The sequence below is a fragment of the Mustela nivalis genome (assembly GCF_964662115.1).
Source record: "Mustela nivalis genome assembly, chromosome: 18".
Lineage (NCBI taxonomy): Eukaryota > Metazoa > Chordata > Mammalia > Carnivora > Mustelidae > Mustela > Mustela nivalis.
The window spans coordinates 58286601-58310047 of NC_139037.1; the positions used below are offsets into that span (position 1 = coordinate 58286601).

A 23447-nucleotide genomic window follows, 5' to 3' on the forward strand; every position below is an offset into this window, starting at 1 on the left:
CTGTTTTAATTTTTTTTTTTCAGGGCAAATTGTAAACTCTGTATGCCTCAATTTCCTCATCTGTAAAATGAGTCCAACAATATTATCCACCTCACAGAGCTGCAGTGAGGATTACATGAGTTGTACATACAGTCGGCACGTAATAAGCACCAAATAATGTTAGCTATAACTGTTATTGTTAATGTCTCTGAAATATGAGCTTAATTTACTGTCTACGTGCTCATTTTCAGCAACCCACATATGAATGAAGGTAAGGAGATTTTTTTCTCCCTCTTTGTTTCCTTTGAGAGGAAGTGGTTAAGCTCCCAGACTCTGGTATTGTGAGTTTGTGGGATCAAATCTCAGTGCTACCATACTCTATGCCTCAGTCTCCCCAGCTGTAAAATGAAGACAATAATGGGGCCTGCCTCATGGAGGTTTTGGTTTTGAAAACTTTCATTCAGGGGTTCCTGGGTGACTTGATGAGTTAAGTGTCCGCCCCTTGATTTCAGCTCAGGTCATGATCTCAGGGTCATGAGATCCAGCCCCAAGTCAGGCTCCAAGCTCAGTGGGGGAGGCTGTTTCTCTCTCCCTCTGCCCCACTCCTTCAAAAAAAGGAGAACGTTTTCATTCATTTCTTCATCCAACAAACATTAACTGAGAACCTACTGTGTGTCCCTCCCACCCCACCCTGTAGAAGATGCTGGATGATAAAAAGACAAATATGGAAAAAAAAGACAAGTATGTTTTCATTCTCTCACTTTGAAGAATTACTCTGCTAGTGAGACATGCTTGGAATGTGGCACATTATGAAAATCACAGAGTTAGTGGGATGATCAGAGTCCTCTGGAGACATGGATGGTTAATGACCAAGTCTGCCTGGGAGGGTTGAGAACTTATTTTATTCTCCCAGCTCTATTAAGATGTAAAAGGCATATCACTTTCATAAGGTTTTTAAATTAAATTAAATTAATTTAAAAATATTTTAATATATTTTTAAATTTTTTAAAAAATATTTTATTTATTTTTTTGACAGACAGAGAGATCACAAGTAGGCAGAGAGGCAGGCAGAGAGAGAGAGGAGGAAGCAGGTTCCATGCTGAGCAGAGAGCCTGATGCGGGGCTGGATCCCAGGATCCTGGGATCATGACCTGAGCTGAAGGCAGAGGCTTTAACCCACTGAGCCACTCAGGTGCCCCTATGTTTTTAAATTTTTTTAAAAAATTTATTTATCTGATAAAGGACTAGTGTCCAAACTCTATAAAGAACTTAGCAAACTCAACACCCAAAGAACAAATAATCCAATCAAGAAATGGGCAGAGGACATGAACAGACATTTCTGCAAAGAAGACATCCAGATGGCCAACAGACACATGAGAAAGTGCTCCATATCACTCGGCATCAGGGAAATACAAATCAAAACCACAATGAGATATCACCTCACACCAGTCAGAATGGCTAAAATCAACAAGTCAGGAAATGACAGATGCTGGCGAGGATGTGGAGAAAGGGGAACCCTCCTACACTGTTGGTGGGAATGCAAGCTGGTGCAACCTCTCTGGAAAACAGCATGGATGTTCCTCAAAATGTTGAAAATAGAACTGCCCTATGACCCAGCAATTGCACTACTGGATATTTACCCTAAAGATACAAACGTAGTGATCCAAAGGGGCACGTGCACCCGAATGTTTATAGCAGCAATGTCCACAATAGCCAAACTATGGAAAGAACCTAGATGTCCATCAACAGATGAATGGATAAAGAAGATGTGGTATATATACACAATGGAATACTATGCAGCCATCAAAAGAAATGAAATCTTGCCATTTGCGACAACATGGATGGAACTAGAGCATATCATGCTTAGCGAAATAAGTCAAGCAGAGAAAGACAACTATCATATGATCTCCCTGATATGAGGAAGTGGTGATGCAACATGGGGGCTTAAGTGGGTAGGAGAAGAATCAATGAAACAAGATGGGATTGGGAGGGAGACAAACCATAAGTGACTCTTAATCTCACAAAACAAACTGAGGGTTGCTGGGGGGAGGGGCGTTGGGAGAAAGGGGGTGGGGTTATGGACATTGGGGAGGGTATGTGCTTTGGTGAGTGCTGTGAAGTGTGTAAACCTGGCGATTCACAGACCTGTACCCCTGGGGATAAAAATATATGTTTATAAAAAATAAAAAATTAAAAAAAAACTTCAAAAAAATTTATTTATCTGAGCGAGTGAGAGAGAGCGAGAGCATGCATGCGTGTGCGCTTGTGCACAAGTAGGGCAAGAGGCAGAGGGAGAAGCCGACTCCCGCTTTACAGGGAGCCTGACGCGGGGTTCGACTCCAGGACAAGGCGATCATGACCTGAACCGAAGGCAGATCTTTAATGACTGAGCCACCCAGGTACGCCTAGTTTAATTTTAAAAGTTTATTTGTTTTTAGTAAGCTCTGTACCCAGTGTGGGGCTCAAACTCATGTTGCAGAGACCAACCGTCTCATGCTCTTCTGACTGAGCCAGTCAGGCGTCCTTCGTGTGTTTGTTTGTTTTTCTTTTTCTTAAGATACAGGTGCAGTGGTTCTCAATCAGGGTGACAGTTGGTAATGTCCGGAGACAATTTTGGTCGTCACAACTGGGTGAAGGCTCCCGGCATCTAGTGCGTAGAGGCCCGAGATGCTGCTAGATATCCTACAGTGCCCGGAGCAGCCCCTGACTACACAGAATTAGCCAGACTAAGATGTTAACAGTGCCCAGGTAGAGGGTCTGAGGATCAAGCCCTGCATAGGGCTTTCTGCTCAGCGGGGAGTCTGCTTTCTGCTCTCTCTCTGCCTGCCTCTCTGCTTACTTGTGATCTCTCTGTGTGTGTCAAATAAATAAATAAAATCATTAAAAAGATAAATTAATTAAAAATAAATAAATAAAAGAGGGTGGTAGACGGTAGCAACAGCTAACATTCTTGGGCCCTTGTTCCTTGGGCACACTCACTCCAGAGCGTGGAGATGCCAAGGGGCCACAGTGGACGCCGACTGGGCTGGAGGGCTGGGCCTTGGCCGTGTGAAGTGGGTCAGCTTAGTGGGGATCCTGGGGGGGGGTGCCTTCCAGACATGGCTGAGGCTAGCTGAGCCCCAGCACCCCCTATCCACAGGCTCCAGAGGCTTCACCTGTTTTCTCTGGGATGGGTGCAGACACTGGTGATGATCCAGAGTGATCAATCCTGAGATGGAAGAGCCCAGGGGGCCGGAAGAGCCCAAAAGGGTGCTTCACTCAGCCTGAGGGGCAGGGAAGGCTTCCTGGAGGAGGAGACATCTGAACAGAGACCTGGAGTAGGAGTGGCTATGAGACAGATGGTAGGGTGCAGGAGGGGTGTGAGGTTTACCAGGCATCATAAATAGCACATGCAAGGTGTGGAGGCTGAAAATCCTAACTGAACGGGCTGAGCAGGAGGGGGTGAGGTTGGAGAAGAAGGAGGGATTGATTGGAACTTTGAGCTCTCTTGGGACAGGGTCTAGGTGATGGAGGGTCCAGGGTTGTGCTGATACTATAGTCAGTAGTCACCTCAGGTGACTGAAATAGACCCTTAAATCAATTAAAATTCACTGCCTTCAAAATCAGTTTCTCGGCCTAGTCACTTTCAAGTGATCAGTTATCCCACGGGACCAGTGGCTATCACATTTGATAGCACAGCTACAGAGCATTTTCATCACCATCATGGAAATTTCTGTTGGACAGTGCTTGTCTATGGATCAGAAGGGGGCAGCGCCGGGCAATGTTTCGGGTTCTGTGGGAAGAGCACTAGGTTGGGATAGCAGTTTGCCTGTGTATGTCACCAGATTGCCAGAGGTGGTGGCATCTACCAGGGTCCCCAGGTTGGAGTGAGAGAGAAATCTTGACTTGGTAGCAAATGACGTCACCTGTCTGAGCTTGGCTTCCTCCTCTGGAGAATGGGGACAAGCATCGCCACCTCACAGGGCTGCTGGGAGGGGTAAGGAGATGCTCATGCAGGAGGCTTGGCAAGCAGGCAACAGCTGTCTCATGGTGGTGGTGTTGACCTTGTCTTTGGACTTGAGCTACCTCCTGAATTCTCCCTGCCCCTCTGTAACCCTGTTCAAGGGAAGCGCATTTTTTCTGGAGGAATTACTGATCCCCCAACTCCTGAAAGGTCCCTAATGCCTGAAAGGTTTTGTACGATGTTTACTGCGGTGTTCACAGGGATTTTCCCTAGGTCCTTCTGGCTGCAGTTTTGTAAGTTTCTCTGTCCATCTGCTGGAGAGAGAGATTGTTGCAAACCCAGCCATTGTCTCCAAGTGGAGCCACCTAGGGGAGATAGCTCCAAGTCTGGGCTGCAACAAAATTGCACAAACCAGCCTCATTCTGGTAGGAATTTGGCTGGGCAGAAAGGGGAGTTTAGGAGTCAGAGGGACTCTTGATACATTATCACCACTAACCACCTGGAGCAAAGGCTCTGTAAGCAGGGCTAGGCAGCCTATAAAGCAAAGCCAGTTATCCTGCATTTTCTAGGTGCTGAGGCTTCTCTCTCTCTCTTTAAAGATTTTATTTATTTATTTGACAGAGAGAGAGATCACAAGTAGACAGAGAGGCAGGCAGATGGTGGGGGGCATGAAGCAGGCTCCCTGCTGAGCAGAGAGCCCAATGTGGGGCTCGATCCCAGGACCCTGGGATCATGACCTGAGCTGAAGGCAGAGGCTTAACCTACTGAGCCACCCAGGCACCCCTCTCCTGTGTTTTCATACTATGATCACATCCAGATGCCTCCCCATATAATCTATGGCATTGGCTCTGCAGTTTTTCAAACCTGATATAAATGACATTGCCCCACTTCTCTCTCCTCGCAGAGGGAGGGCTGGGGGCTGTTTTAGTCCATCAGACCCCCTCCCCTTCCTTGTCCAGAATGGATGATCATGGTTCTCTCAGTCGTATGTGGAGTTTATACAATTCCTACACTGAAATACAGGGTCCACTCTCGACTCCTGGCTTTTGTGGAACCCACAGATGCTTCCCCCATCGACACAAGCAGTTGCGTCCATCACTGCTGGGAACAGAGACTTCTGTGGAGGACCGTTTGTCAGTATCTATCGCAGCAATAGGGGCACATACTCTCTGACTAGGAATTTCACCTCCAGGAGTGTGTCCTACACTCAGGTGTCAACAAGAGCTGGGGGTGGGGGGTGACAGGGCACAAGGCCACCCACCACATCACTGTAATGGTAAAGGGGCAGAAATACTACAAACATCTGTCCAGTAAGGTCTTGGTTGAAAAAAGTTCCAGATATCCTCCTGTGGGGTACTTACTATGTGGTTTACATTAAAAAAATATTTTATTTATATGACACAGAGAGAGAGCACACACTCACAAGCAGGGGGAACAGGAAAGGGAGAACTAGGCTCCCTGCTGAGCAAGGAGCCCCATGTGGGACTCGATCCCAGGACCCCAGGATTGTGACCTGAGCTGAAGGCCGACACTTAACCAACTGACCCACCCAGGCGTCCAACTATGGGGCTTAAAAAAAAAAGGATTTTATTTGGGAGAGAGGGAGAGAGCACACAAGTGGTGGGGGAGGGGCAGAGGGAGAGGGAGAAGCAGACTCGTCTCTGAGCAGGGAGTCTGACATGGGGCTCCATTCCAGGACTCCGGGATCATGACCTGAGCTGAAGGCAGATGCTTAACTGACTGAGCCACCCAGGTGCCCCACTATGTGGCTTTTTGTAAAAAAAAACTGAAGACATTCCATCAGAATTTCCAGAAACCCTACTAATACAAGTAAGGTACAGAATGGTGTGTCTAAGACACTACCTACTATGGAAAAAAACAATACCTATTTGTTCTCTGTGCATTAATAACCTTACCCGACAAGCAATGCCATGGTTGTTCTAGTGGGAGTGGTAGATAAGATATGTTCTCTTATATGGCAAAAGGACTTTGCAGGTGTGATTAAGTCGAGGACCTTGAGATGGGGAACTTAGATTCTAGATGACCCCAGGGGGCCCGGTGTAATCGCACGGATCTTTAAAGGGAAGAGGGAGGTGAGAAGGCCACAGGAGGGAGGAGGGAGGAGGGAGCAGGAGGAGAAAAGGCCACGTGATGGGCTGTATGCCAAGCAGTGCTGGCCGCACCTCTAGAAGCCGGAAAGGCAGGAAATGGGTTCTCCCCTGAGGCCTCCAGAGGAACCAGTCCCAGCCGACACCTTGATTCTAGCCCCAGGAGACTCTGGACTTCCGATTCCAGAGCTGTAAGAGAATTTTGTGTTTGAAGCCACTATGCTTGTGGTGATACAGTTCCCCCATCTAAAATGTACTATTCAGAGGGCGCCTGGGTGGCTCAGTCAGTTAAAGCCTCTGCCTTCGGCTGGGGTCATGATCTCAGGGTCCTGGGACTGAGCCCCCAGCTTGCTTCCCCCTCTTCCTCTGCCGCTTTCCCCGCTTGTGCTCTCCATCAAATAAATAAATGAATTCTTTTTTTTTTTTTAAAAAGATCTTATTTATTTATTTGACAGAGAGAGAGATCACAAATAGGCAGAGAGGCAGGTGGAGAGAGAGAGAGGAGGAAGCAGGCTCCCCGCCGAGCAGAGAGCCCGATGCGGGACTCGATCCCAGGACCCTGAGATCATGACCTGAGCCGAAGGCAGAGGCTTAACCTACTGAGCCACCCAGGCACCCAATAAATAAATTCTTAAAAAAATAAAATGTACTATTCGGTGGTTTTTGGTATATTACATTATCAACTTTTAAAAATCGTGGGAAAATAGAGATGACAAAATTGACCATTTTTGGCATTTTTAAGTGTATAGTTTTGTGGTGTTAATCTTAGTCACAAGGTTGTGCAAAACTGGATATCTGTAAGCAAAAGCGTGAAGTTGGACCCTCACCTTATTCTCAATGTGCAAATTAACTCAAAGTAGACACCCCCTTGCTTTTTATAACTTTTGATTTGGGGTGTTTACATAGGACCTAGTTAAAAATATTAAAGAGAGAGAGAGATAAATAAGAACTTTCCCCAGGGTGTCTGAGAATCCTGGGGGCTCATGTCCCTGTAGTGTATTTTTTTTTTTTTTTTTTTGCCTTTTTCTAAGTGGACTCCATGCCCACCGTGGAGCCCAGCATGGGGCTTGAACTCATGATCCTGAGATCAAGACCTGAGCAGAGATCGAGTCAGATGCTTAACCGACTGAGTCACCCAGACACTTTCTTGATTCAGGATCTTGCTCCCACACCTCTGGTTCTGTCCCACATGCTGAAAGTCCACACAAAATGCAGCTCCTCCCCAATTCCTACAAAAAGACCTCCCTTGCACACAGCCACTCCAGATGTAATAAATTAACTTTAATATTGGGGCTGGGGATGGACAGGGGTTTATGTAGCAACAATGTCTCCCTGACACTGTGGAGCCCTATGGGCCTTGCCACGCCCTTGCCCCTCACTCCGCCCATTCTTCTCTATTCACACTCTCCTCTCCATCCAGAGAAGACCCTAAGAACTTGTTTTCTCTTGCACAGAAGCTCATGCCTCACTCTCTGGTTTAGCACCCTGGCCCACGGCCTTACATCCTGCCAAGTACTTCCCCAACAGACAGGTCTCACTGTAAGAGGAATTCTGGATCCTGCTCCTGAGATCAGCATCTGTTATAAAATAGGAAACAGGCCTGTTGCATCTGTTGCCTCCGGGACCTTGGGCTGTATCCTTCCTGGTCTGAGGGCTGTCTTGTGTCTTGAACAGCTGTAGCTTCTGCTCCCCCAGGACCTCTTCCTTCTTGTTTTTCACACTTTGCTTTCCTTGGTGGATGACTAGCTCATGTTCCCTGGGTTCCTGTCCAGCCCAGCATGCTGGCTACAGATGATCTCCCATGGCCTGAGTCTTGGCAGAAGGTGCTAGGATCTCTTATCCTTCAAGTTCATGTCTGCCATTGTTCCTGATCCTCGAACAGCGCTAAGCAGCTGAACTCCAGACTTGGGTTCTCTTCTGGACGAAGGTTGGCAGTTCTTTCTTGTAACCAAGGGATGCCATGAATACAGAGATTTAGAAGCTCAAGGCCAGAGGTCAAATTCTTATAAAAATTATCTGGCAGTTGGAATAGTCTGTGTGGCTCCATGAAGCAGGAAAGGGTTAATCTTGCCCAAAGAGAGATTGGCCCTTTGCCCCTGGCTCCAGGGCCCTAAGCCCTCGGGAGTGTTTTGGCTGATAGGAGTCTTATTCTGCCTGGGGCTGTGGGCAGCACCAGAGAGTCTAAGCTAACAGTGTGATTCATAGTGGGGCCCTGACCTGCGGAGGTGCTGGAGACTAAGGTCAGCTCCATGGCTGGTCAGCCACATCTGCAATGATGTACCCCGGATAAAAACCCTGGAAAACGAGGCTCAGGTGAGCGTCTTTGGTTGGTGAGACTCTGTGTGTTGTCACACATCATTGCTGGGAGAATTCAGTGCTGTCCGTGCAGCTGAGAGCTGGTGTAGGGTCTCTCCCGGATAGTGCCCTATGCGGCTTCTCACGTGACTGCTAACCTCATTCCTTCATTGTAATAAACTGTAACCGTAAGTGCACCGGCTTTCCTGAGTGCTGTGATTCCTTCCAGTGAATGACGGCACCTGAGAGGGATCGTGGGGGCACTTGAACTTGCACCTACCACTGCAGTGCAGGGCGGACGTGACATTCTTGAGGTCTGGCATGAGAAGGGTGGCCCGTCTCTTTAGAAGGAGCCTCATCCCTTGGGACCAGGGTCCAGCTGCAAGGTCCATGCCTTCGCCGGGCCCAGTCTCTTCTCTCCAGCAGTCCTGATGCTGTCACTTTGTGTTCTCTTTAGGTGGATCCTACACTGACGTCTACAACCGCATAGGAGACATGCTAGAAGGCAGATATTAAAACGTTAGCCTCAGGGCCCTTCCAAACAGAATCTGCCCACTGGAACCCAGTGTGCAAAGAGCTGTGGGCCTGTTCCCTCCCCTCTCCCTGGAACTCAGGGCGGTGCTTCCTCAGTTGAGCTTAGCCAAAAGGGCGGGGCAGTTCTTAAGGTGTGGTCATGAGTGGGGAGGGAAGGGGCACCTACGGAAATGCAGATCCTCAGGCCCCAGCACACCCACCAGACCAGATGCTCAGGGGGCAGGGCCCGGGAACCTGCATTTTAAGCAAACTTTTCAGGGGAGTCTGCCCGGCAGGAGGGATTGGGAACCACGGCTGGAGGCATCTGGAGAGAAAATCCAGGACCTGGCTCCTGACACCATGTTGGCGTTTGGTTAAATGCTACAGGTCCCCAGAGATGCCTGTCCCCTCCTTAGGAATGTCCACGGGATTAGTCCGTGGTTCATGCAGAGCCCCACACCCTCCTCAGCCCCACCACTACACTCACGCCATTCGCCGAGGAGCGGTGTTGGTCCCGACCTAGGGAAAGAGAAGGAGAAGTTTCGGGAATGAATGACAGGACTGGACAGCATGGCGAGAGGACGCATGTGGGTGGTGGAGCCCCTTGCGTTCTCAGCCCCAGCTCTGCTGCTGGCGTGGGGAAGCCACTCCCCGCAGTGGTTAGGCGTAAAACAGGACTGGGGTATGTGCCCCACCCAGCTATCCAGCTATTAATAATAACCCAGCAGTTATTAAGCATAAATAAATATTTATTTGCCATGAGTTCTGGAACCTGAGAGAAGGTTTCACATTCTAGTTCTGCCCTTTAGGAGTTGTGTGACCTAAGCCAATTGACGCTTTGTGCCTCAGTTTCCTCAACCATCACACAGGGATTTATTCAGCAAATAAGAAATGTCTACTTTGCGCCAGGGGCCTTCTAGGTGCCAGAGATACAGCCGTGAGCAAAACAGCCCCAATCCCTACTCTCATGGAGCTTGGATTAACCGCTGATACTGGCGACAACCGGACTCAGAGCCTGCATGCACCCGGCGTGTTGCTAACGATGTGCCAAAATGCTGCCCTGAGTGCTTCACCCGTATGATCAGGGGTGGTTACTCCCATGGAGGAGGAACCTGAATCCCAGAGAGTAGGTCATTGGCCCTTGATGACACAAAGAATAAAGCAGTAGACTGGGGACGCCTGGTGGCTCAGTGGGTTAGGGTCTCTGCCTTCGGCTCAGGTCATGATCTGCAGGGAGCCTGCTTCCTCCTGCCTCTCTGCCTAGTTGTGATTTCTCTCTGTCAAATAAATAAAATACTAAAAAAAAAAAAAGCAGTAGACTGAGGGCGCAGACACAGGCAGTCTGGTTCCGGAGATGCCATGCTTGGCAAACCCTTCCTCAAGTGCCTCTTGTGTGCCTGGTGCAGGGGCAGGCAGGGCTGGGGACACAGCTGTGGCCATGACAGTTCTAGCTCTGCCCTCCTGGGGATCATAGTTCGCTGTAGAGATAGATGAGTCCCCACACAGTGGCGCGTTCCCGAGGGGGCAAGGCCTTGGGTGGGGGCTGGCGGGGGGAGGTCCAGAGCAGGTGTTTGGCTCACTCTGGGAGATCAGGGAGGGCTTTCTGGAGGAGGAGGCCTTCAGCTGGGATACGGGAAACTCATGGTACTGAGGGTTCAGTCTGAGGCTGCCGTACTCGGGGATGAGTCTAGATCATAGTAGGTGGCCGAGCATGGCAGCTGTGGGGATGCTCATTCTAAGCTGACAGGCAGGAGATATGCCAAAGAGGAGGGACTCACGGGAGCGTCTGGACAGGCAGAGACGAATCAGGAAGGCCAGCAGGGCCAGAACGACTAGGACTCCCACTGTCAGCAAAGCGATGCTCAGAGGGGACAAGCCTTGTTGTGGCGCCTGGTTGGGAGGTCCTTCTGGAAGAGAAGAAGTAAGCAGGGTTAAGTTCAGGGGCTCCTGGGGTCTTCACGTGCCCCTAAAACATGATTCCTTGTCCTTTAGGGAAGCTACCGCCTGGCTTCTCCCGGTCATGTCTCAGGTGGACTTGACTCCACCCCCTGGTTCCTAGGACAGGACTTTGACCCAGGCCTGGCTGATCAGAGCATTCCATTCTCCTTGGCTGTTGGGATAGATTCACGGGGCTGCTGGGACCCCAGCTAAGCCAACGACAGTCAACCCTGGGACTTTGGCTAGAGCTACTGAAAGTGGTGTATTCTTTCAACTGGGACTACTAGACAGGGGAGACAGGCGGCTGTAGCTGCTGAGGAATATCTCATGTCCCTGAGAACACAGAGAAAAGCAGAGACAAGAGAGGTAAAGGAAAGTTCCTGGGTTTTACAGTTGGAGCATCTGGATCCAACCATACCTGAAGGTGCATTTTCAGTAAAGTCCCATTTTTGCTTAGGCTATTTAGAGTTGTGCTTCTATCACTTGCAACTGATAGAGACTCCTGCTTCACATGCTTGGAAAAGCCTTTCTGAGTCCTGGGGACAAGCCTCACACAGCTACCCAAGCCTGGGTTTGCAGATGGGGTGTATCCGGGAGGCTGCACAGTGGTTCCAGTGGTACAGATGGTAAGTTAATGAGACTAAAGCTGACTCCCTTGGTCCTTTCATGAGGGGTGTTAGGGGAAGGATGGGAATCAGAAAGATTTCTTGCATCTGACGATTCCCTTAACCAGGAACCACCGCCAAACTCCTCCGTCAGAGAGGATCCTGCTGTGACCTCCGCCTTTGGTCCCTCTATTCTTGCCATCCAAGGGGCTCCTCACCTCTGACCAGGATGGGCAGTTCTGCCTGGCCAGTCCCTAGGGCATTGGTGACTTGGCAGATGAAAGTCGTGTTGATGGACTCATCCACGGTCTGGATCAGGAGCTGTGAGCCCTGGGCCACAGCAGAGGGCGGCAGGGTCCCGTTGGTCCTGGGAGAGACCCGAGGCGGGAGGAAGCGGCAGGTGTGAGCTCTCACTGCATATTCATGACGTCTCTGATCTCAGTTGAGAGCAACCCTGGAATCTCCCGACTCTTCCTCTCATACCCACATCCCTCCTAGCAGCAGGTGCCTTCCGCCCCATCTGAAACACCTCACCAGACTCTGACCACGCCACAGGCCTCTTTGGCCACCACCCCAGGCTGAACTCCCTGCTCCTGGGCTGCCGCGGCCACCTTCTCCCAGGACTCCCTGCCTCCACCCCATGCCCACCCCACTCTGCCCCACATGCAGCAGCTGGAGAGATCTGGTTAGAACGAACTTGTTCCCCTCCCTTACTGTTCAGAGCCCTCCTGTGGCTCCCACCTCACTCAGCATAAACCCAAAGTGTCCACACAGCCACAGACCCCACAGGCTGACTGCAGATACCACCGACCACACTGTCTGTGACTCTCCCCTCTGCTCTATGTCCACGGTGGCCTCCTTGTGGTCTTTGAATACCCCCACCTCAGGGTCTTTGCACGCTGTTCCCTCTGCCTGGAATGCTCTTCTGGGTATGTGCCCAGCTCATCCTCCTTTCCTTCAGTCCTCTGTTCAGACGTCACCCTAGCAAGACCTACCTTTCTTGCCCCCACCTTGATTTCAAGTGCAATGCCCCCCCCCACCTCTGCTTTATCTCTAACTCAGGCTTTATCCCCATCTGATGCACTACCAACTTCACAGCATTATTTTGTCTATTGTTTTCCTCCCCTACTAGACTGGAAGCACCAGGAGGCGAGAGAATTTGGCCTGTTTCATTTACCAAGACACGCTGGCCCATATGGTCTGGCACAGAGCAAGCAATCAACACGCTTCAGTTTAGTGGACAGAGAAGACGCAAGCATGGGTTTCTGGGCATCCGGCATAGATTGGACGGAAGCCCAGCCCCATGGCTCACGGGCCTGGATCACGGTGCTTTGAAGCAGGATGGGAGAGGCGTCTGCCTTCACCACTGGAAAACCTTTGACCATGATTCCCTTGACTGACCGTAGAGACGTAGCAGTGGCTATCCACAGAGGTGGGCTGGTGGGGGATGGGCACTCCCGTGGCATCTGCAGGGTTGCAAGCTGGGATGTGAGCCCCGTCCAGGGTTGGTTAAATAATTGATGGCCTGTGCCCTGGATGGAACGGGGTCCCAGCAGCACTGAAAAGGGCGCTGTGGGGGCTCTGACATGCCTAACAGGTAGAAGACGGATGGATGGGGAGAGGAGACAGACTGATGGACGTGATTGGGCAAAGCAGGAGAATGCACCGGGTGGGTTCCTGAGTGCTTGTTGGGAAAGTCATACGTCTTTTCCGAACGTCTACAGATTGGCCTGATGAAACGCTGGGGGACATGGTGACGGGGATCTACATGGGGTCACGCGGGAAGGCGATGAGACACAGGGAAAGTTTCAAAAAGGTGCCCGTGGCACGGTTTTTGCTGAGAAAGGCAGAGAACAGAAGGCAGGAGGGCTGTGTAACAAAGGGTAGTGGTGTATATTTCTGGACACTTGCCTACAGATCTTCTTTTTCTCCTAACTGGATTGTCTGAAGTTTCTACAATGGCCGTAAGTTATTTAGAATAAGAACAAGGGCCCAATAAGGAGCTTGTAAAACAATCGATCCCTTTGTCTTTTTCTTTCCCTGCTCTGCATCCTAGTCTTGGTCCGAACTTGAGGGAATCGGAGTGCTCTGCGTTTCCTCATCGAGACAGTGGGGATGGCACCCACTCCACCAGAAGCGACTGGGTGGGTTACATGAGGCGACCGCAGAGGTGGCCAAACCCAGATGTTAGGAGGATCAGTGTGGAGCCACTTCTGCACCCTTGTGGCCCTGGGACCCAGGCAGGTGACGGCACCTACTGGGGCCCGACTCATCTTTAACCTGGGGAACGGTGACGGTGCTGCCTGTGCCTGGGGTGTGGGGGTCACATGGGTCACACTGTGGGTCACAGTGGTCACATGTGACCACTGGCACACAGCAGACAGCCGAAAAGAGCAGGTATAATGGTGAACCTGCCCTAAATCGCCTCATAAACTGTGCATACGAGACAGAAATCCTACTGTGGCCTAGACTCCACTTCTCTCTTTTCACTTTCTTGTACCAGTCTCCTCCCTGAGACTCAGTGGTTCAGGCCCCCGCCCCTCCTCCCTCAGACTCAGGAATCCAGGCCCCCAGCCCTCTCCTCCCTCAGACCCAGGAGTCCTGCCCCCAGCCCCTCCTTCCTCAGACTCAGGACCTGACTCCCTCAGACCCAGGACCCAGGGGCTCAGGTCGGCCCAGGACTCACGTGCTCCAGTCATAGCCCGTGGGATCCGGTTTGCTGCGGACGTCACAGCTCAGAGCAACCTCCCTGCGGCCGAGGTACCAGTTGTCATCAAAGCCGGAGATGGAGACCTCTGGGGGGTCTGAGGGAAACAGACACACAGGCTCAAAGACAGGGACCCTTCAGAGGGGCCTTAAGATATGTGGGAGCATGTCATAACAAGAAAAGGCTTCAGTGGGTTTCAGGAACAGCCCAAGACACAGAGGGCCGTGAGGAGTCTTGGGTAATGGATTCCTTCAGAGCAGAGAAGGCCAGAAGTCCTCGGCAGGGTGGGAGGTAGCGGGGTGCTGAGAAGGCTTTTGGGGATCTGCTTCTCTCTAGTCATTTTCCTGGGTAGCCAAGTCCTGGCATGGCATGGGTGTCCTGGGAGAAGAGGCCTCTTGGACACCGATCACATACAGGAGCACATTCAAGGCTCTGACAAGTCCTGCTGGGAAGAATCCTGGATGACCCTGCCTCCGCTGCTATTTATCCACCCCAAATATGATCGACAGGGAAGATTTTCAAAGTCCCCAGTAGACAATGTGGGGGTGGGGGTGGAGACAGCAGAACAGTGGTCCTTGTCCTTGCTCACATCTGGGTGCACTCACAAGGCACATCGAGAGTCACGGACAGCAGGACGGGCTCCTTGAAGCTCTCATGCTCCACTCTGCAGGTGACAGGCTTGCCATCTGTTTGGCTTGAGGGTATTGCGATTAAGAAGCTGGTGACGGTGTATGTGCCAGGCTGCTGTCCTGGCACCAGGCTCTCATTGGTCTTCCCATCCAGGTGTGACCAGGAGAGCTCGGCGGGCGGGCGGCCCTCACTGGAGACGCAGCGGGCCACAGGCACAGGCTCTGGGCCGAGTGGTCTGAGCGGGACCTCCTCAGCCTCGGCCTTGTTCTCCGGCTGGGCTGCGGACAAGAGCAAAAAGGACTGGTCAGTCCTCGCCTGCGGTCTTTCAGCAAACAGCACACCAGCGGAGGACCAGCGGAGGGGGGCAGCTAGGTGAGTGCACTGGAGGTCTGGGTTCAAATCCTAGCTCCATCCCCAGGCTGTTGGGTGGCTATGGGCATGTCTGTGCTCAGTTTCTTTGTCAATGGGAGATAAGGACAGGATCACAGGCAATGAGAACATGCAGGTAAAGCTCCCAAGATGGTACCTGGTGCATAATACATGCTCAGGAAATGCTGCTATTATTATTGGGAATGGAATACAGTGCCTGGCTGGAGGGTGGGTGATGTTGGGGACCCAGCAATGCCCAAGGCAGCCCCCAGCCCTGCTTTTAGCAGGTATACAGTCCAATGGGAAGACAGACTTCCCCAGAGAGTGGCAACCCAGAATGGGCAAAGCTGGGATGGGGGCGCCCAGAAAGGGTGTCTCAATGTTGGGGGAGTGGTGAAGGAGGGCTTCATGGAGGAGGGGAGGGCTGAGCAGTTGTGTGGAGGTTGAGAAGGGAAGACAGGCTTGAGGTCACACAGTTCTACAGGACAGAGCTGGGCTTCCACTCCAAACCCCTCGTGTGACCATCTCTTCATTATTCTGGTAATTCCCAAACCTGGGGCTTCGCTTCATTCATTCCTCATTATTACTTGTTCCTGTAGTGTTACTATGGACTGGAGATTTCTCTTAAATTTGACTCACTGGTTGTAGGTTTTTGTCTTTTTTTTTTTTTTTTTTTGGTAAAATACTGATAGTTTTAATTTTACACAAAATTTCCAAAACAATGGTTACGTAGTATAATAGGCATCTGCAATGAATAGTTTATTCATGGAAATTTTAAGTTAAAATCAGCTTCTAAATTTAAATTAGTCATCTCTGGCTAATGAAGAGAAAAGGAAATCACAGGTGCTGGGAATAATCTACTAGACAATCTAGTTGTCCACTTCTGTTCAAGCAAATTCCCTCTATCGCTTGGGCTCAAGTTCGATTTATTTTGCTTTTCCCAATTTGTGCTTCACTTGGCACGTCTGATGGATTTCACAGCTGAACTCTGTCTTAAAACTACAACCAAATGTGCTTTTCAAAAATGCATTATTTTATAATTTGCAAAATGCCCTTCAAGTTTATCCACAATTGGAACACTCCTCACTCCCAGGGTACCAGCGAGGAGGCAGCAGAGAACTTGATTTCCTGGAGGGGAGGCCCCCTCCCAGCCCTGCCTCACTGATGAATGTGAAAGCATAGCATGAAATTTCACCCTTCCCTTTCTTTGGGTCTCATTATCTTTTACAAAAATAAAATAAAAGACGTAAGCAAGGTTTAGGGGCTGCTGCGACTTGACACCTTTCTTTCTGATTAACATAGAGTAGAGGAAGATTGGTCTGGGTCTATCTACTTTGGCGTGGAGCTGGGGAGGGATTCATTGCAGACATGAAAAGCTGTGTCTCCAGTTGCCTCTGATTCACCTAAGGGATCACAGTAGATGCTACAGAATGTGGCCTACAATCCCAGGGAAGCTCTCCAAAGTTAAGGAGGTAGATTAACTTTTTTCTTCATGGGCTGCTTGATATTTCCCAGTTGTTACTAAGGTACCAGCATGCTGGTGTTCTGAGCCCCACCAAGGTCTCCTATTACCATGACCTCCCCAGGTTCATGGCAGCCTGGGCTGGATTCCAAGGATGCTGTACTGAGTTTCCTGTTAGCGGGGACTTTGCTGGGGAGCGGGGGACATGGCCTGGCAAGCAGCCGCTAGATGCTGGGAGCTGGGCCCCTAGCCCTGGCCCCAGATGCTCACTGGTTCTGGGTTACTCTCAACCCGAAGACCTGAAGTCCCAGATTTGCTGAAAGTGCTGCCTTTGGCTGGGCGCTATGGGCACCGCTTCAAGGACTTAACGGTGCAGGAGGCATCTTGTAAGGGCCTGGATCCCTTCCCAGCACAGGTAACTCCCTGTAAGTACGCATCAGCTCTTACTAATCCTCTATTACTAATCCTCTAAGTACTTATCAGCTCTTACTAATCCTCAGGATGATCTCTCCTTCCCAGAGGCCAGGGACTTCCTCAGTTTCAAAGAGGAAATGTTCTGCTGGGGAACAGGAACCTTGAATCGATGACAATGCCTGGGGGCATCTGGGTCCATGGTGGGGAAAGCCTCTTCTCCTGGGTGTCAGAATGGCCCTCCTTCCTGTCTGTGTATTTCAACTCTCCCTTCCTCACCAAAGGGAGTAGCAATGACTGACAGCCATCAGGAGCTCACAGGGGCCTCCGTTCTAAGGTTCAGTTGGATAAACTCCAGAGACCCCAGGGACAGCTTTCTGAGGACAGCACACTTGTAACTAACCATACCTTACAGGTGAGGAAAGGAGAGTCTGAGATGAAGGCGTTTGCCAAGCTGGTGGTAGCCAACTGGGAGGCAAACCCTGGCCTCCAGGCTTCCCAGCCCCTGCCAGGACTCTACTTGTCCCCCCTTCTTATCCACCACCCCCATGCTCTGCCCTCAGTCTGCAAGAGCTTAACCTTACTCTCCAGGATCCCACATCTCTACCTCCCCATCATTGCCCCATCTCCTCCTTTGGTCCCCACAAAATCTCGGCGCTCCATCCTTGCGCCACACCCCAGCCTCCCCCCCCCCCGCCCCTCCCCGCCTCCCGCCCCCCCCCTCACCGAGCACGCGGAGCCAAGTGCGTGCGCTCCTGCTGCCCTCGGGGAACGTGGCGAAGCGGCAGGTGTAGTTGGCTTCATCTTGGGCGCGCAACCCCCGCAGGGCCAGCGATCCGTCCCGCAGCTCCAAGCCCGGCGTGGCGGCCACAAATTCCAGCCGGCCGGGCTCGGGGAAGCTGGCGCCCTGTATGGGGTGGAAGACCGCCACGTTGAGCTCGTTCCCCGCCGCGTCCTGCCGCGTCCACGTCACCTGCGTCACGTGCACCTCCTGCTCCAGCGGCGGCAGTTTGCAGGACAGCTCCACCGTGTCGCCCAGGAGGCCGCTCACCTCCCGGGGCGCCAGCACGCCGACCGTCCCAGTCCCTGCGGGGCAAACGCGGGCGGGTCAGACCCCGGCGTCCGAGGTCGGATGCTGAGGGGCGCCCAGGAGGCCACTCACCCCTTCCCGGGCTGAACTGGGTCTGCTGCCCTCTGTCTGCGTCCGAGCAGCCTCGCGGGCCTGTGATTACCGTATTTCCCCATCGACGCTTTAAATTGTGTTCCGTACTGAGGCTGAAAACTTAAATCTGCCATTTAAACCATTTTAAAGCTCACAGTTCGTGGCATTGAGCTGTGCAAGTAACTACCACTATCTAGCTCCTAGGCGTTTCCATCAGCTCACTGTCATCAATGCCACTGTGACGCTGTCATTTACAGGAACTCTGACTGAGGGGTGGGAAAAGGCCCAGCATATCTAAGTCCTAGAATCCATGAAATATGATATTATTATTATTATTGCTATGCATGGACCCCATTTGGGAGAAGGTTTGTAGGGGATCCTGGCACAAGAAGGGAGGCAATTATAACCCAAGGATTTTGGATCCCTTCCGATCTCTGCTGTGAGGCTTCAGGCAGGTTACCTAACCTCTCTGATTCTTTTTCCTAGTTTGTAATGTGGGACTAATAACAGTTACCACACACAGGCTGTTCTCAGTGCTTCACGCATCTCTCGGGGTTTAGCCCTTAAACAGCTCCTTGAAGCAAACACTACTATCACCCTCACTTTACAGATGGGGAAACCAAGGCACAGAATCGTTTCCTCCAGGTCACAGAGAAGGTAAACGGCCAAAGGGGGATTTGAACCCTGCGGACTGCGCTCAGCAGTCCTGACCTCTAACCCACCAGGCTCCATATTAAAATCTTTCAGGCTCAGGCCTCAGCACATAGTAGGTCCTCAATATGTCTTGGCACCTACTGCTACTAATAAACACAATGCTGTCCATTCTTACTAGTAATAATAAAGAGAATGGAGGAGGTGGGAAGGAGGTAAGGGTTTTGAATTCTGGTACTGCTAGCAGCAGCAGCAGCTGTGAGACTGTGCGTGGGTGGTGTCACTTCACTCTGCCAAGGTGAATATTGTAATTATTGTGTTATCAGGAAGAGGAAGCTGGGAAGTAGCAGATGGGTGCCTAGAGTGTGCTGTGTGGAGGAGGGCACGGTTTGGACACAGGCAATTGGAGAGTGGGGAGCCTGCTAAAGTGGGTCTGAGTGCCGGCTGTGCCACTGATGTGCTGTGTGGCTCTGGGCACGCGGGTCTCCTTCTCCGGGGCTTTCGTCCACCCGATGGCAGGTCTCGTCCCTGGCAAGGTTGCCATGAAGACGGCGTTGGGTGAAGCATAACGGCCACACTCAAGTGCCTCCTCTGTGCGGGACACCAAGCTGTTTCCTTACAAGTGGCCTCCCCCAACCCTCTCCACGACCCCGTGAGATATGCACTCGTATTTTCATCCTCACTGGACGGAGAGGTCAGGTGCACCTCCGAAGGTCAAGCCACTTGCCTAGGTCTATCCTGTGCCCTTGCTCCTGGGCACCAGGCTCTCCCGTCCTGGTAGAGGGGGACTCTGTCCACTATTTTGGTTCACTCATTGGACCTGCTACTCCTTGCTGGTGCGCTGGGCAAGTTGCTTCTCTTCTCCTAATGGAGGCCACAGTGGGGCTCATATTGGGAATCTCCTTAGGAGGTTTGGGTTGGTGGCTCTCTGTGACGTCCTCGAGCCTTGGGCCCCTCTTTTCTGGAGAAGTGCCCAGAGTTCTGGGAATCACCTTTTGGGAAATGCTGAGATGACCAACTGTGGCTTCCCCAAGTCTGCATTCAGAGTTAATATTGTTCATCGAAATTACCATGTCATTATTGTTCTTACCCAGTGTATCCAACTTTGATCGGCATCCACCCAAGAAAGAGTCTTAGAAGGTAGGTAGACTCTCCATCTCCCCCATCCCCAACACTTTTTTAGGGAAACAGTTTTAGTTTCCCTGAAACTCTCCTGAGCTCACACAGGTATTAAATGCCAAAAGCTCTTTTGAAACTGGGGCCATCTGACTTCAGAGCTATATCCCCAGGGCCTGGAACATTGTGAGACACTTGGTGAATTTGTGTGGGATGAAATGCCCAGCTGCATGGATAAATGAATGGCCATGACTTAGAGCCATACATTTGGGGTCAGAAGGGGGAAGAGGTTATGTGCTCCTGCCCTCTTCTAACCCCCCCCCCCCCAATCAAGCATTCTCTGATGAGGTCAATGGGCCCGGCCTCTGGGGTCTGGCCACCGTGAGCAGGAGCGGGATGTGAGGTGTCGGGGCATGAGTCATTCATTCTCAGCTTTCCTAGACTGACCGACGGTTCTACCGTAAAGAATTCCGGCCGCTTTCTGGGAGGCTGGGGTCCTACCCCGTTCTGTTCCTCCAGCCCTGGGGGAGGCCGACCACCCTGCCAGTGCGGGGGTAGAAGGGGAGCCGCGGCCGCCGCGCCGCGGTGGGGGGGGGGCAGTGTCACTTACGGGCTTCTGTGGGCACGCCGGGTAGCGACTGCAGTAGCAGCGGCAGCAGCGACAGCAGTAACGGCGGCAGCTCTCGCGGCGGCACCATACTGGGTTCCTCCCGCAGCCGGGTCGCCGCTCCGCGCTCCGGACGGGACGAGCCTCCTCCCTAGTTTGCCGGGCTCCTTCTCCCTCGTCCGCCGCCGCCGACTGGAAGCTGCAGCCTAGACCCCGAGGCACCCCAGCCTGCCGGAGCGAGCAGGCGCGCGGAAGTTCCCCTATCTTCACCTCCAGACCGGCCCTGCGTGGGCGGGGGAAGGGGGGGGCTGCCTCTGCGTCTGCGCCACCGAGACACCGCCCAGGATTTAGCGGGTGGTTTCTTCTTTTTTATGGAGGCGTAATAAGCACAGTGTTGTATTAATTTCAGGTGTATAGTATAAGGATTTAACACTTTTTTTTTTTTTTTTTTGGACAGAGATCACAAGCAGGCAGAGAGAGAGAGAAGCAGGCTCCCCGCTGAGCAGAGAGCCCGATGCCCGGCCCTGGGATCATGATCTGAGCCCAAGGCAGAGGCTTTAACCCACTGAGCCACCCAGGCGCCCCTATGATTCAACACTTCTGTACATTTTTCGGTACTCGCCGGCGACAAGTGTGCTCTTAGTCCCCCTCACCTGTTTTCCCCATCACCCACCACTCACCTCCCCTCTGGCAGCCCCCAGTTCCTTCTCTGTATTGAAGAACCTGTCTCCCCCGAACCCCCCCCCCCCCCCACCGTGTTCTGTTTCTTAAATTCCACCTAAATGAAATCATTTGGTATTTGTCTTTTTCTCACTGACTTACTTCACTTTTTAAAGGTCAAGGCTGCTAAGGGCCACAGCTGATATTCCAACCTACCATTGGGATAGATCCCAAGTTCTTAACTACCAGGCCTAAACCCTCTGGACTTTGGAGTCAGACAAGGCCTGGGCTCATACTGGGCGAGTTGTTTCCCTCGCTTTCCTCATCTGAAAAATGGGCACGATGACAGGACTCACCTACACAGGAGGGTTTGTAAGGCTGAAAGAAGTAACTGCTTAGCCCAATTCCTGGTATTACCCTTTGCACTCGATTGCCAGTACTATACCAGTAACAACCGGTATCAGTGTTTTTATATATATCACTGAATCACGTTGGTGAGAACGATGATTCACTCATTCTGCATTCAACATCAATTTATTGAATCAGGCACAGGGAAGGCGGCAGAACATAACACAGACAAAAATCTCTGCCTTCGTGAAGCCCACCTTCTACTGGAGGGAAACAGGTGTTAACAAATGAATGCAGAGAACACTGTCCTGTTTGGTGGTGATGATGGTCCCAGGGTCACATACAACAGGGAGAAGGATGAGAGAGGGAGCAAGGGAGGGAGAGAGAAGAGGAGAGAAACAGACACTGATTGGGAAGTAGGGAGGGAGAAAAACATACAAAGAGAGAGACACAGGATGAGAGACTGAGAGAAAGGAGAGGCAGACACAGCATAGAGAGAGATGAGAGAGAACTGAGAGGTGACAGAGAGACCCAGGGAGCCGTATCCTCAGACACAGAGCTTGGGAGACAGCTTTCTCCCCATCTCTGTCTATCCTGGCTATAGCTGGTGGTCCTCCCCCCCACCCCGCCCCCGTACCGGCCCCACCCAGCAGCTCTGACCTTTGTTCTGTGACATCCCTCTATCTTTCTAGACTACTACCCTTTTAGGCTTTGGCCGGTTTGGAGGCTTTTGTGATCCTGCCGACCTCTTTGATTTGGAGCTAGTGTTCACTGATGGTGCATGGCCTTGGGAGGTGGCTCTGATGCTCGGTGTCTCTCACTCTGGATGTGGGTGAATTTCTGAATGGAAACACAGACGCCAGTGACTGGGAAATCTCTGAATTTTCTGGCACTCTCGTTCTGGGATACTGAGTTCTCTCTGAATCCGGAACCTGTGGCTGCTACTGCGTTCCTCCTGTGGACCGTGCTGTCACCCTCCGGGGTTCCCCCTCCTCCAGGGCTCCCCAGCTACCGCAGGTGGGGAGCCTCCTCGCAGAGCTCGGTTGGTCAGAGGCTGCCCCCTCCTCCGCTGATGTTTGAGCTTCAGATCTAGGCCCCACCTCATCCCATACTCTACCTCTTCACCCCTGGACATCTCACTCCTCTTTGACAGGAATGGAGCCTGGGTCTGAAAACAGGCCATCAGAACCCTGGTCCTAAACAATGGGCAGGTAAAGGGAATGATACCTGTCCTCGGTCACTGAAGCGCAAAAGTGGGGTCAAGGCAGAGCCAAGGGTCAGGGATGTGGTGAAGGTTAAGGATGGAGCCAGAGATGGGATCAAGTAAAGGGAGGGCTTCGGGATGGGGCTGGGATGATAGGAGGGTCAGTGGGAGGGGGAGGGGCTTCGGTGGCTGGTATTTCTGGTCACCCCCTCACCCCCAAATATTTGGGTCAAAAGATACTTGGGAATGCCAAAACACCCATGCTATAAAAATCTCTGAATTCAAGTAAATGTCTTCTTTTAGGTCTGGATGAACCTCAATGAGGGCATCATGGGGTGGCGGGCGGGATTGTTGCCAGTTGGAATGGGTAGGCTGAGGCAAGATGTTCTACCATTCCCTAGAGAGCCCCTGCCGGGACCCCTCCCCACCTCTGAGCCCCAGGGTTGGTCTCGGATCTCCTTGAAACCACTCTCCTTTAGTCGAACCGTTCCTGTGTTCAAACGCACCATCAGTTTTGAACCCGTCCTTTTGGGTATTTCCATTGCTTTGCCCGTGCAGAGGGAGGCGCCAAGAGAAACCATGTCCACGCCATTTCCCCTGGTGTGGGACGCAGTCAGGTCCACGGTAGTTTCTAGAAGCTGATTGGCTGGGTCCGAGAGCATGCGCACTTGTGGTTTGGGAGGACACCTCCAGATTGTCGTCCAGTGCTCTTACCGGCAAGGTAGAGGGTGGCAGTCCA

The 23447-nt window shown here is 51.7% G+C and overlaps 1 protein-coding gene across 1 annotated transcript; it reads right to left on the reverse strand.

Moving 5' to 3' along the window:
• Positions 1-7290: 7290 nt before the first annotated feature.
• PVR (PVR cell adhesion molecule) lies at positions 7291-20784 on the reverse strand. The gene is made up of 8 exons (XM_082710725.1): positions 20500-20784; positions 17687-18046; positions 14694-14996; positions 14068-14185; positions 11600-11748; positions 10617-10745; positions 9326-9357; positions 7291-8823 (listed from the first exon to the last, which is right to left on the reverse strand). Exons 1-8 carry the CDS (start codon positions 20585-20587, stop codon positions 8779-8781), a joined length of 1224 nt encoding a protein of 407 aa, XP_082566851.1. The 5' UTR covers positions 20588-20784; the 3' UTR covers positions 7291-8778.
• Between the last annotated feature and the right edge of the window lie 2663 nt (positions 20785-23447).